Consider the following 15,216-nt stretch of genomic DNA (forward strand, 5'->3'; position numbering starts at 1 on the left):
GAACCATCTGCAAAGCACATGCAGGCACCACTTACGAAGGTCATGGGTGTTTTCCTATCAAGGGAATCCCATGGTGTGCTGACTGGGCAAATCATTCCTCAGTACATCTACTAGTCTACTCTGTGGGTTAGTCCCAAGAACTCCAAAGGAAAATAGTTAACAGGGCAAATACTCTTTCCCAACCTTAACTATTATTTGTGGAAAACCACAAATTTGTGGAAAACCACAAATAATTAAGGCCATCAAAGGAAGGATAATATTAATCAGTAATGACGGAAAGACTAATCAGGTTAATTAATAAGATCAGCAGAGGTGAACTCAACACAACCAGAGGAGGCATCCTTATAACTGAACTCACATTATGAGCACCAGCAAACCACAGCCTCTGTTTCTGTTTTTCGTTCTGTAAAACATTGTGTTGAAATTGAACAATGGTTCCTAAATCTGGATATATTTCGGAGTCACTTGCAGAATTTCTTAATTACAGAGTCCAAGAGTCTCCTTCATCATAACAGTACCTCCAGGGGACCCACATTTAGGGGTCCTGCCTGGAATATGCACTTAAAACTGAACCAAAACAAACCAAACCCTCAGGTGACTTTGAAGCATTAAAGGTACACAACTGGTTCCCATCAAAAAGATGAAGTGAGGTATCTCCTGCTTGGTAGACACAGCTCTCGGAGCTAAATAAAGCAGACAGACTTTCATAAGCAACATTTCTGATGCCAATAAAATTCACAACAGCCTTCTCATTTAGTAAAATATCACTCATAATGTGGTTCTTAGTGCTGGTATTTACTACCAACTAGAAGACATGCACTGATTCGCGATGTTTTCTTGCTGTCCAAGAAGGATATATATATATATATTTTAATAGAGTACAAACACTCCACATCAGGTCCTCAATCAATACTTGCTGAATTAAACTAAACTGGGCAAACAAATGAGTGATGATTCACACAGCCAAAAGCAAACATTTAAAATAATTTAATTTAAGTATCTGAAGACCTATTACCTTCCAGTTCTCTCTCACAATGAACACACTGGTGACATTCTGGGTACACAGCATTCCTGAAGCTGGGGGCCATGAGACAGTTTACATGGTGAATGTGGCATGAAAATTATTAACCGGGGGCCATTTAATGTAAATAACCCTTTCTACCAACATTTAATTGACATAAATAGAAATAAATTATTCTGAGAGAAGCCAACTGTTTCATTTTTTAAAAACCAGACTTAATAATTCATTGTTTCTCTAAAACTTAATTACTAAGTCTAAAAAGTTGAATGATGTTTAAGTTTGCCGTTATCAGGATAATAAAAAACAGATACGTCAAAGATGTTAATGATCCTTAGAAATACGTGTCTAGAAATATTTCACTGATGAGTACATATACCACAGTACACAGATATAAATACACCAATTAGAGCCAAATGTATATGCTTGCCAAAATTCCACTTTTAAAAAACGCTTCTTATTCAGGGAAAGGTTTGTATGAGGTTATAACATTCAGAAAGAGATTCTCAAAACCTCCTGCTTATAGCTTTTCATACATCTATTTATTCTTATAGCACAGTGTACAGCACATAGTAGGTACTTAATGAATATTTATGGAAAATATGAATTTAAGCCTAGGGTTGTAAATGTCTAATTAATAAGTTAAAAATAACCAATTTAAAGTTTGGAGACAAATTTTATGTATATATCTGCTAGATTTTAATATTTTTTTTCCATTAAGCACAAAAAGGATTTGAAGTGATTTAGAATAACATATTAATGACAGAAGAAATACAATGAATATGAAACCAAGATTATAAGCCACAGAGTAGGATTCTCAAATTTGAGAAAGCAAATTTAGCGTGAGCTTTTAATTTTGGGGTCTCATCTGAAGATTTCAATATAATCAGGCTGTGATAGGCTTTAGAAAGTAGCATTTTTAACAGTCATCTCTGATTCTGAAGCAGTTCTTCTAAGAATCATGCTGGAGAAATTATTCATGGGAGAAATACTCCCATGTAAGAAGAGAAGGGGAAAACTAAACCAAATTTGTTTCTACAGCTGAGCCTTGAATTTAGCTCTTGGCTTCTTGGCAGTCAAGACAAAAAGGAATTAAAGAGGAAGCAGCCGTTGGTGATAACAGGAGGCCCGGCAGTTTGTCAGGGAAGGCCACTAAGCTGCTTCACATCTCTCTGTAAACAAGCACAGCATGCACATAGAGAGGGAAAAATTCCTCAGCATTAATAAAAAGTGATTTATCAGATGGTACTTCATGTAAAAGATATTAAGTGACAAATGAAAATGCTCTTATGAGCAGTTTTAGAGCATATACAGAAACATCAAGAGGGTATTTCTTATTCTAATTAATTTTAAAGCATAGGGATAAAGTTTTATGCACTGTTGGTGGGATCCTAAACTGGTCCAGCCTCCTTGAAGTACAAGATACACACTTCTTACACTCAACAGTCCCACTCCTAGATAAAGCCCAGATTCAGAAAACTCACTCATGTGTTCTAGATGTGTATAAGACAAGTATCAGTACTGTTGATATTTGCAGCAGATTTGAATCATGTTAGATATTAATCAAGAAAAATGGATAAACCATGGAATATACATATAATGGAATATCATAATTAGAGAAAAATGAGTGAACTAGAATTATATGCATCCATATGGATAAATTTCAATAATGTAACACTGAGGGGTAAAAGCTACTTGCAAAAGAATAGTTTAAAAGCACACTAAACAGGGGGAGGGTATAGCTCAGTGGTACAGCGTGTGCCTAGCATGCACAATTTCCTGGGTTCAATCCCTAGGACCTCCATTTAAAAACTAGGCCCAGTACTTCCATTAAAAGATACATAAATAAATAAAAACCTAATTACTTCCCTCTTCCAAACATTTTTTTAAAAAGCATATCAAACATATAAAGTTTAAAAGCCTGCCAAATAATTCAACGTATTGTTTCAAAACATACCTATGTAGTAAAAATATAGAGAAATTCATGGGAGAAAAACCAGAGTCAAGAAGGGCAGTTACTCTGGATGGGGTGGCAGGGGACAGAATCAGGAAGGATTATGGATTCAGCTGTATTGGCAATGCTTTACTTCTTCAGTAGGGTGGAAGTTACATGACGGACTGTTACATGTCTGAAGTATTTCATACTGAATAACTGAAAAATATGAAGGCATAATATTAAACCATATCCTAGTGAAAATCCTAGAGATATAACTGAATGTGGTCCCCAGTGACTCCTTTCCAATGATAACAAGACGAGAAGGTGACGAGGGGGGAAAGGACAGGGAACAGGGTCCTTACACTAGAGCAGTGCATCTCAGATGGAGCTCTCTGCAGTTAGAGTTCAGGGAATCTCTACATAGCAGACACACTGTAGCCATTAAAAAGTGTGAGACTCATCTGTATGAAATGACAGGGAAGTTCAGTCTCCTCCACACATTAGGAAATAAAAGTAAGCTACATAATAATAATGCTTAGTATAGTAACATCTAAAAAAGAGATTTACGTATATTTGTAAATTTGTGGAAATTTATGTAAAAAATCATAAATAGATGCTGACTTGGGGAGAAGGTAAAGATTTCACCTTCTGCCCTATTACACTGTAAATAGTTTTCATAATAAGCTTCTATTGCTTTTATAATTAAACAGCTGAACTCTCCAGTAAGGGCTCGGGGGAAATGCTTTTCAATCTTGGCTATACTTCAAAACCATCTGGGCACGTGTAAAATTCCATTTCCAGACCCCACCCCAGGACAACTTTAAACCTCTGAGGGTAGGGTCCAGGTATCAATATAACTTAAAAGCTCCATTAAAAAAATCCAATGTACATTAAGGGTTAAAAATCATTGTCTCAAATGTTAGATGCAAATGGCAATGTTTCGGTTATGAAAATTAAAGACATCAGGTCTTGTATACTGATCTGACAGAATGCCATCAATTCTTAAAGGAGGAAGAGCTAGTGTTATTTAGAGGCTGGGTTAAAACTTTGGAAAAATAAGTTCTGATATGTTGCATTATCTGGGAGGGTTTAAAGCTTAGAATCCCAAATTCCATGCTACAGAGTACGGAGGAGAAGCTTGCCCCTGGGAAAAAAAGTATTCCCAGACAGTGACCACATATGTATTTCACTAGACTCCTATGAAACATCTTTTTGATTGATACTACCCTTAATTTACTTGGGGGAGGGGATGTGCTTTTGTCACACACTTATTTCAGAATTTAAAAAACATTCATAAGCAAAAGAAAAGTCACCATAATCCCATATCCCTCATGGTATTTTGGAACACAGCCTTCTATCTAGATCGTTTTCTCTGCATACATTTACATACATAATGTCTCATATAAAAGTGGAATCATACTGAGTGCCAGGCTTTGTAACTAGCTCTTTCTTTGTATTGTAACAAGAATATTCCTTCATGTAATACTGCCTCTGGATGGGCCCACCAGAACAAGTAACTAAAATGTATCCCCAAGTAGCTGAATAAACTAGTGTTTGAAGGAGTTAACTCAGAATGAATATTACCATACTGAAACAACGAATTTGGGGCTGGCAAGGTTTAAAGCTCAGTTGTTCTTTTACACAGTGATTAGTAATCAGTCTAGCTCCTTAAGGCTGACCTTGGTTCATGACGTCAAGGCACGCCACCATGCCATCAGCATGGAGGGATAAGTCCATGTTCCCCATGAGCACCTACCACGTCAGCCCCTTCCTGAGGAACAGGAGGAAGGGCGCCACCAACGCTCCAGTCTGTGTGGGTGGTGCCTTTGGGTCCCGGATTCTTAACTTTTTACATCCTGAGTGTTCCAAGAGACTAGGCACCAGGGGGTTTATATTTGGTTAACTTCTTTCAAGGATAAAAACAAAGACCAGCAATTCATAGTGATTTCACATCCCTTAGAAATTCTTTCAAAACAAAGTTGGTATTATCAAACTTCTTGTTTTATAGATGTGAAACCTGAGGCTAAATTCAGAAAATGAGTACTGTACTAACATATATATGAAGATAGACTTAAATCCAAAATACTAATGACAGACTCTAGAAGAAGAACAAAACTCAAATTTACCGAGTGAGTATCTATTATATGCTAGGCACTTTATGTACTTAACTTTATTTAATTCTCACAATAATCTATGCTTTACGCAGTATTATCTCCCTTTTACAGGTGAAAAAAACGAGACACTGAGAAGTCAAGTAATTTGGAAAAGGTCACATAGGTGTTAAGTGGCAAGACTGAGATTTGTATCCAACTATCATACTAACAATATAATATATATTACATATAAAATATATACATATTATATAATATATGATATATTATAATAATTATAAAACTAAAAAACTATAATATATATATATTTTTAATACCATGATATACTTTTTCAAGGCCCTATAAGTATGAAGTAACTAGTGCATGGTCAGGAAATTGGTGAACTTGTATTGAAACCTGAGTTTTCTGGCTCTTAAGTTTCCACCCTTTCCCACACATAACCCATCCATTCACATTTTACGGGCACTTAATATTAGCAAGAAATAAGAAAATACTACTGACTCATCCAGAACTGTGCAGAGTCTGGGATTTTACCCTATTCACATCAAATTAACCCAATATGGTTTCGTGGATACTGGCAGAAGACACAAAAACCCTGAGTCAGAGACAAAGGACTTTACCACCCATGTTGGGTTGCATCAGCTGTCAAGTCCAGAAAGGGCAATGCAAAGGGCTCACCAGGGCTGCTGCACATGCATGGTTGTATTACAAGACAGGAACACTGAACTCGGGGGATTCACTACTTGTATAACAAACAGAAGCAAGCTTCCTCTTTGGGGGGAGATGTTACCTCTTCCCTCAAGATGGCTTGCTGCAAGCCCAACCGGGACAAATGCCCAGGTGGGAGCAGTCCAGGGCTCTGCTGGCATACTCAGTAGGAACCTGCAGGGACACTCAGGGCCCACGGCAGATTGCTTCCATAAACATGACCTTAAGGCCCATAAAACAACAGATATTAAGTAGTATGGTAAAGCATATGAGAATGTCTCATATTTCAGTGTTTAAATCTTTACAATCTGTTTATTTCTTTAACTGACTTGAATGATTCTTTGCTAATTAACTAATGTTTTAAAGTTGTGATCAATCTTGCAGTATAAAAAGATCAGTATCTCTTGTCTTTCAGATAGATCTAGAGGTCTGAATAGATTTAGGCTTGATTTGTTTGCCCAGACTTCATAGGCTGTGTTACAAACTTTTGGCTAACGTCTGGTTGTCTCTCTTTTGGTGACATTAATAGCCATTTCTAATTATTGTCTAGACCTATCATTATATTAGGGGTTGCAAAAAAGAGAGAGAGAGAGAGAGAGAGAGAGAGAGAGAAGGGGTGATAATCATTCTATCATTCCTTCCTAGCTGGAACACTTGTATAAAAAAAATTCTTCTCGTCATTCACTTGTAAAGGCATGACAGCTGCTTGATTCTTCCCCTTTACTTTGCAGTTTTCATTCTCCAAAGTGACTAATGATTTTTTGTGTTAAGTATCATTGTGAATTCATATGAGTTCTAGTTGGTGAGACTGGGATACTTCATCCATATTCCTAATATGGTATGCAATTTAGGTTTATATGTCGAGGGTAAGACTTAGCCAGTTGCATGTTATGCCCTTGCAGCAAAAAGGAATATGATTTAAATTATCTTGGGTCAATGCTTTTTTCAGTCTATTCTCAGTTCTCCACCTATAAAACAAGGAGGGTAGGCTACGTTTTAGAATGCTCTACAAAGCCTACCAGCCACGTCTCCAAGTCTTCTACCACTGATTAAGGTGGAGCAGATTTGCTCTTATCTGTTTAATTTTAATCTTCTACATACGATTTTCTTTAGAGAAAGAACTTAGTAACTAAAAGAAACTTGAAAACATTGGACAAAATCATCTCCTGCATCTCCTCTGGTATTAATATTCATGATGAAATGATTCCTTTAAGCTCCTAAACTCTAAATATTTTAATAACAAATCTGTTCATCTAAATATGAACGTAAGAAAATTCATATAACAATGTGGGCTTGATTTATTGTTAGAAATATATTCAAACAGAACTAATGTTTTTACCTCGTGAAAACGCCATCCACAATTCCAATTGTTGCTTCCTCTGCAGGAACATAGGAGCCAATCTGAGCCATGATAATAATCAATGCAACTTGTTTTATGTATAAGCTCTTTCCACCCATGTTGGGTCCAGTAATTATCATTACTCTCTCTGAGTTCCCCTAGAAAATTAAAAGGCAATTTCATTTATTGTACCAGACGGATTTCTATGTAATATCTACAACTTATTTCTTAAATGGGAATGTATTAGGCAAAAGATTGCACTGTGGTATGTCACCCATTAAGTATCACAAAGGGAAAGAGGACCTCTTTGTCTTCAACTTGAACTGTGCTATCAGAGAACAGTGAAGTCTTAGCAGCACACATGGTTGTTTCTGGGTAGAAAAAAGGAAATAACAAGAAGCAACCTAAACGAGAGAACTACTCTGGCTTTCTCCTTAAATAATCATTAACCTGCCTATGTGTGTTTTGTAGATTATTTACATTTAGAATCTATCAATTTCCACTTGTCCATCTTAAAATTACAGGTATTATATATCTAATTGCTAAAGGCTCTAATTTGGGTTGGTAGCACATGAAAAAAATTAGGATAAAAATATTTACAAGAAAAAATGCATTTATAAAAAAATACAAAGAGAAGACAAAGGACATATGCCAAAATGTTCACAGTGGTTGTCTTTGGGATTAAAGAGCAATTTTTCTCTTCTTTCTCCCATTCTTTATATCACAAACTTCAAACCATAATTTATTTGTGAATGGGTTCTGCAGCAATGAGTGAGCCATTTCCTAAATACCCACTATGTTGGACTACACAAAAAGAGTTTGGAGTAATTTTCACTGTGATATTAATTTCTATGAGAACCATGGCAAACAAAGAAATGACCTTGTAGAAAAAGAAGAGAATAAATATGAACAAAGAATTGGCCCCTAAATCAGGAAAGGTAATTTGGACTTTCTAGTTCTCTAAGGTCTCATTTTCCTTGCTCCTAAAATGCGGGAGTTGAATTAAACAATCTCTCACCCTCGAATTCTGTGATTCTCTGAAATAAAATCTATACAAATTCAGGCCTATACCATGGATCTGAAGCCCAGGTGGAATCAAAGGGCAGGAACTAAATTAGCCTAGAGGTTTGCTCCAGATTTTCTTGGACAAGGGGAGGCTGTGGAATTGACCTGTAAGACATATCTGGGTAAGTGGTTCAGTGGTCACACTGTCGAAGTGGATCTTCCAAGCCTATTCAAGATTTTAAGATTTCAGACAAGAACTAACTTTGAGCCTTTAAAGCATGAAATGCTTTTGGTCACTACACTCAAGTATCTATAGGTGACCAAAACGGTGCTTTCCTAAAAGCCCTAATGTTTAGACCTCCAATGAGAGATATATTTCCAGTAAATACAAACAAGAAAAAAGATACACACTGAAGAATCAGGAGGTATTCTGAGGTGCATACATACCTCCAGTCTCCACCTCCACTGCTCCACCCTGGTGGGCCACTGCAGTGGACCCTGAATGGTCTTCCTGCTTAGCTGCCCATAGTCTATTCTCCACAAGGCAGCCAGAGTGATTGTCTCAAAAACTAAAACACAACCTGTCTCCTGCCAAAAGCCCACATATAACTGCCCAGGGCACTCATAATAAAGCCCCAACTCCTCACCATAGTCTGAAGGCCATGCCTGCCTCTCTGGTAATCTCCTCCCACCTTCCCCATGTTCAGTCAGAGCCAGCTGGACTGGATCCTGCTCTTCTTCCACCTGCCAGAAGATGTCAAGCTCACTCCAGCCTCAAGGCCTTTTCACAGCTGTTCCCTCCACCCGCGATGCTCTTCCCCGAGACTGGATCCTTTCTTATTCCAGTCTAAGCTCAAATGTGGACTCTCAGGAGACACCTTTCCTGACCACCCAATCTACTTAAGCCCCTTTGTCCTGTCATTCTCTATCACGTCAGTCCATTTTGTTTTTTGCATACTTTTTATCCCTCTCCAAAATTTCCTTAATTTTCCTGCTAACTTGATTATTACCAACCTCACTATTAGAACGCAAGTTCCCATAAGGGCAGGCTCTATGGCATCTTGCTCATCCTCACTGCCTAGCACAAGGCCTGGCATAAAGAAGGCACTCAGTAAATACTGCTCAAAAAGATTAATTTTAATGTGCAAAGATATCACAGTGGGGATGTTCATCAACCTTTCATTTCAAGAAGTCATTTGCATTCTCTATAAAATTAGTCAGGAATTTGAGACATCCTTTCTTCTCTAGTTCCCAAAATGATATAGCCAAGATGACATAATAAGTACAAACGTGATTAAGGAATTTCACATATTTAGTGTGCTCATCTATCTTTTAGCAAGGATCACATGTATTTGAGGCACCATATATCAAAGGGTCCCAGATATGAAAAATACATTGAATCTATGTGGAAGACCAGTTTGGATATGTAAGCATTCTAACAAAAGAGCCAGAAGCCAAAAGTTGGCAAAAACCTCCTCTTTACTCACTCTAGAGTTTACTGAAGTTACTGAGAATGCATCCAACTGGACTAGCCTAGACAGTGCCCAGCTGTGCTAGGCATCTAGCTAGATGCCATGTACAGAACAAGTTCTCAAGAAACCACACACAGATGGATGGATGGGTAGACAGATGAATGACAGTGAACAAAAGCTGAAGTACTGCACCAAGAGGACTGTTTCTGAATGGCACCTACTATCTTGATGAGCCTCTGGAGAGGCTATAAGTTCATTCTTTAAAGTTTTTACCTTTGTACAGTGATGTCTGTCTGGATAGCATCAATCAGTAAGATCTTAGTATTGTGTAGCAAGAGTCAAAACACTGACTCTGAATAAGTAAGTTTTAAATAGCTAATCAAGGTCCACATTTAATGCCATATTCTGTGGGAGAAAAAGAGAAGTGGAGATAAAAAGAATAAAAGGTAAATTTTAAGGTATCATAAGAAAATTACAGATAACAAGTGCCAGGCACTGTGCCTAAGACTTGACATGCATCATCTCATTTAGTTCTCACAACAGTCTCATGGGGTAATACTAGTACAACTGTATTCCCATGTCACAGGTGAGGAAAGAGAGGCTTGGAGAAGCTATCTTGCCCACTAAGGCAGAGCTACTAAGCAGCAGAACTGGGCATGGTAAAAGAAGACCATCCTCTGACAGATGTCTCAAAAAGGATCCCTGCTCAATGATAAGAAATCATAGTCACTGCTAAATAGGAGAATAGCTCAGGGCCAGCATCCTTGGGTCCCTCCCTGGGTAAATGACAATGATGATCAGTCAGAATATCCCTGAAGTCAGGAGATGCACAGCAGGAAATAAGTGAAACAATTAAAATCATTTAATGTTAATTTCCAAGACCTGAGTATCAGCTAATTTTCTGCAAAAACTGCCTTCTTCCTTGACAGGTACAGATATTGACATCTATCCTTTAAAAAGAATCATGGTAGAACTATTTTTATAATAGCTGCAGACTGCTGAAAATGTCTGGCAGTTTCCAAGTGTTTTCCTTGAAAATGTCAATCAATGGCAGGTTATAGTAAGAGACTCCTTAGTGAAAGCTTCATCCAGACAAGTTCTCAGCCAAATTCTTGCACTTTTAATCCAAAGTGAACTCAAAAAATATATATTTTAAAAAAATAGGAGAATGAGGTGGAGAGAAGTACAGGCTGTATGTTGAGACACCAAGATAAAGGCCCAAACCCTTCTGACATCTGGATGCTTCCCAATTTACATTCCGAGAGCTAGCTGTTACACAGCCCAACCCCTTCATTTTACAGATGATGAAATCAAGGCCCAGAGTACGGTGGCCTATCTAAAATGACAGTAAACTAACAGTAGAGCAGGATTTGAATTTACATCTTTCATTACTATTAGGCACTTTCCCACTACACTTGTGTAACAAAAAGTAGTACGTGACAAAAATTTTTCAAAAGGAACAAAGAAAGCGCTAGAATAGAAAGATATTTTTTCTGGCCAGAGTGATGGGGAAGGCTCTAAGGAGGCAGCAGCATCTTTTGGGTCCTGAAGAATGAGTAGTTTGATCAGTAGAGATGGGTAAGGAATAGGAAAAGAGAAGAGAAACTTTCTGCACAGGTCAGAACACTTTAAAAAGTTACCGGTTATCATACAAAATGTCCTTTATCTCAGCGTTTCAGAAGCAGAAAGGAGAACTGGAAGAGACTAGTGACAGAAAATAATATTCAAATGTCATTAATATTTCCTCTGATCTTTAACAATATGATCTGATTAACATGCTATACAAAAACACACTTACTGATTCTCACTGAAAATGAACTAGAGACAGGCAGAAAGACTCTTGTACAGGCAAAGCTGTTAGAAAGATCTGCAAAGAACAGGGTAGGAAGGGAAGAGAAGCAATCAGGTCAGGACCTGTGCCCCTGGGAGGGGACACAAGAGGAGAGAGATCCTCCCTGGGGAGTGAGTGATTCAAGCCACACACTGGGCACCCCAGTCCTGGGGTCCAACACTGGGTGCCCTTAGCTGGTTAGAAAGCCAGCGCCACTAACAGGAAGGCTGACAGAAACCTAGACTCTGCTTGTGAAGAGTGCACACACACCTGCTTACTCCTGAAACAAGGTGGAGAAAGCAAACTGAAACTTCACTCGACTCTGGTTGGTTTCTGGTGACCAGCACATGCCATAGTCTGAACCGAGTGCCAGCTCATGCCCCACTAGCTTTGCAAAGCAGCTCCACACTAAGGCGCAGGCCACTGTAGGTGAGGGGAATACTCAGTTGTGAGGGTAGGTGCCAGCCTGGACCCAGAATGGCATCTGAATGGGGTGGGGGCAGCCATTATTAGGGCTTATAGAAACAGCATTATCAGAAGTCATCCTGGGCTTTGACTAGCCAGGACCACCACAGTCCACACCCAGATTTAGGCCAAGGGACCACAATGGCCCCATCTGCTCCACAGCACAGCTCCACACAGGCGGAGGGCTGCAGAGGCCAAGGGGAGTGCTCATTATGAGAGTCAAAGGCTGCTCAGACCAGGAACGGCATCTGAACTGGGCAAGGGCAGCCACTGCTGACACATACAGAACAAGTACATCAGAAGCGGTCTCAGGCTATGATTGCGGCTGAAGCCAACGCAGCCCTAATCCAGACTCTCTGGCTCCAGCCCTGCTTCCCTCTGCTGAGAGTGGGGAGAGCACACACTATGAGAGAATGGAGCCAGTTGGACCCAACTCTCAGGGCTTCTGCTCCAGCACCCTGGGACCTGCCCACACCACCTGGCTCTGGCTCTGGCCCCTCCATCTCCAGTCCCATCACCTACCAAGGTGATGGCTGCCAGCACAACCTGGAAAAGATGTGACTCATGGTCATGTCAGATCTAGGTCTCCCACCAAAGCCACCTGGTACACACAGACTATATAAGGTCACTCCCACAAAAGGACAGCTCTTTGACTGCAACAGGTAACTGTTTCACCTAATTTCACAGAGACAAAGAAAGTTAAACAAAATAAGAAACATAGGAATTTGTTTTAATCAAAAAAACAAGAGAAAGACCCTGAAAAAATGACTAATGAAACAGAAATAAATAATTTACCAGAAAAGAGTTTAAATCATTAGTAATAAGCATGTTAACTGAATTAGACAAGGAACAGATGAACCCAGTGTAAATTTTAACTCTCAAAGTAGGTATAGTGGGAACATATCTCAACATAATAAAGGTCATATATGATAAACTCGCAGCTAACATTGTACTCAGTAGTGAAAAGCAAAAAGCTTTCCCTCTAAAATCAGGAACAAGACAAGGATGCCCCACTTTCATTTCACATAGAATTGAAAGTCCTAGCTACAGCAATCATAGAAGGGAAAAAAAGGCATCCAAACTGGAAGAAAAGAAGTAAAACTCACCCTCCGCAGATGGCATATTATATACAGAAAATCCCAAAGTCTCCACCAAAAACTATTAAGACTAATAAATGAATTCAGTAAAGTTGCAGGATACAAGACTAACACACAAACTCTGTTAATAATGAACTATCAGAAAGAGAAAGCAAGAAAACAATCCCGTTTAAAATCACATCAAAAAGAAAAAAACACTTAGGAACAAACTTAACCAAGGAAGTGAAAGAATTGTACTCTGAAAACTATAAAACACTGATGAAGGGAATTAAAGATGATACAAAGAATGCAAAGATATCCTGTGCTCACGGACTGGAAGAAACATATTGTTAAAATGTCCGTACTACCCAGAGCTATCTACAGATTCAAATGCCGATCAAGGAGGGAAGGGTACAGCTCAGTGGCAGAGTGTGTGCTTAGCAAGCACAAAGTCCCGGGTTCATTCCCCAGTAACTCCATTAAAAACAATTAAAAAAAAAACAGAAACACAAACCAAATAAACCTAATTACCACCCCTCCAAATCCTATCAAAATGCCCATGACATTTTCCTAGAACTAGAACAAATTATGCTAAAATGTATATAAAACCACAAAACTCCCAAGTTGCCAAAGCAATCTTGACAAAAAAGAACAAAGATGGAGGTATCACCCTCCCAGACTTCAGGCAGTACTACAAAGCTACAGTAATCAACACAACATGGTACTGGCACAAAAACAGACACCTAGATCAATCGAACAAAGAGCCCAGAAATAAACCCACACATTTATGGTCAATTAATCTACAACAAACTAGGCAAGAATATACAATGGAGAAAAGACAGTCTCTTCATTAAGCGGTGCTGGGAAAACTGGACAATTACATGTAAAAGAATGAAATCGTTAACATTTTCTCACAACATATATAAAAATAAACTCAACACAACATTGTATATCAACTATATCAATTAAAAAAATAAACTCAAAATGGATTAAAGACCTAAATGTAAGACTTGAAACCATAAAACTCCATAAATTGTAGCAGTATTTTTTTTGGATTAGTTTCTTAAGGCAAAAGAAACAAAAACAAAAGTAAACAAATGAGACCTAATTAAACCTAAAACCTTTTGCACAGCATAGGAAACCATCAACAAAACAAAAGTCAACCTACTGAATAGGAGAAAATATTTGCCAATGATACGACCAATAGGGGTTAATGTCCAAAATACATAGCTCACACAACTCAGAATCAACAGGCACACAAAGAGATGCTCAACATTGCTAATCATCAGAGAAAGGCAAATCAAAATCACAATGACGTATCACCTCACGTTTGTCAGAGCGGCTACATCAAAAAGTCTACAGATAACAAATATTGGTGAAGATGTTTAAAAAAGACAACCTGTTTACACTGTTGGTGGGAATGTAAATGGGGTGCAGCCACTATGAAGAACACTATGGAGGTTTCTCAAAAAACTAAAAATAGAACTACCATATGATCCAGCAATTCCACTGCTGAGTGTATATCTGAAGAAAAGAAAAATACTAATTCAAAAAGATATATGCATCCCAATGTTCATAGCAGCATTATTTACTGCTGCTAAATATGGAAGCAACCTAAGTGTCTATCAACAGATGAATAAAGAAGGTATGCGTGTGAATATGTATATATATGCGTGTGTGTGTGTGTATATATATATATATATATATATATACACACACATACACATACAATGCAGTATTACTCAGTAATAAAAAAAGAATGAAACTGTGTCATAATATACATGGACCTAAAGGGTATTATGCTCAGTGAAGTAAGTCAGACAGAGAAAGACTTATGTATGGAATCTAAAAAAACAAACAAAGGAATATAACAAAATAGAAGTAGACTCACAGAAATAGAGAACAAACTAGAGGTTACCAGTGGGCAGAGGGAAGTGGGGAGAGCAAGATAGTGGTAGGGGATTAAGAGGTACAAACCACTATGTATAAAATAAATAACCTACAAGGCTATATTGTACAGCACAGGGGATATAGCTATTATTTTGTAATAACTTTAAATGGAGTATAATCTAAAAAAAATTTGAATCAATATTCTGTACACCTGAAATTAATCTAATACTGTAAATCAACTATACTTCAATTAAAAAGAAAACACATTTATAGCAGAATCATGAGAATAATCTAGCCATGAAATTAAGCTTAAAAATCAAACATATTTCATGGTATGCATTACTGTTGCTCTGCTTTGTCATTAG

At 38.0% G+C, this 15,216-nt stretch overlaps 1 protein-coding gene across 1 annotated transcript in view; it reads right to left on the reverse strand.

Annotated features, from left to right (window-relative positions):
* Positions 1-15,216, reverse strand: part of MSH3 (mutS homolog 3) — a 137,599-nt gene that overhangs the window by 17,453 nt on the left and 104,930 nt on the right. Inside the window, exon 20 of the mRNA XM_072958444.1 lies at positions 7,113-7,270. Within this exon, the coding sequence (XP_072814545.1) occupies positions 7,113-7,270 (158 nt within the window). The remainder of the gene's footprint in view (positions 1-7,112; positions 7,271-15,216) is intronic.

Source organism: Vicugna pacos, chromosome 3, assembly GCF_048564905.1.
Source record: "Vicugna pacos chromosome 3, VicPac4, whole genome shotgun sequence".
In the NCBI taxonomy this organism is placed as follows: Eukaryota; Metazoa; Chordata; class Mammalia; order Artiodactyla; family Camelidae; genus Vicugna; species Vicugna pacos.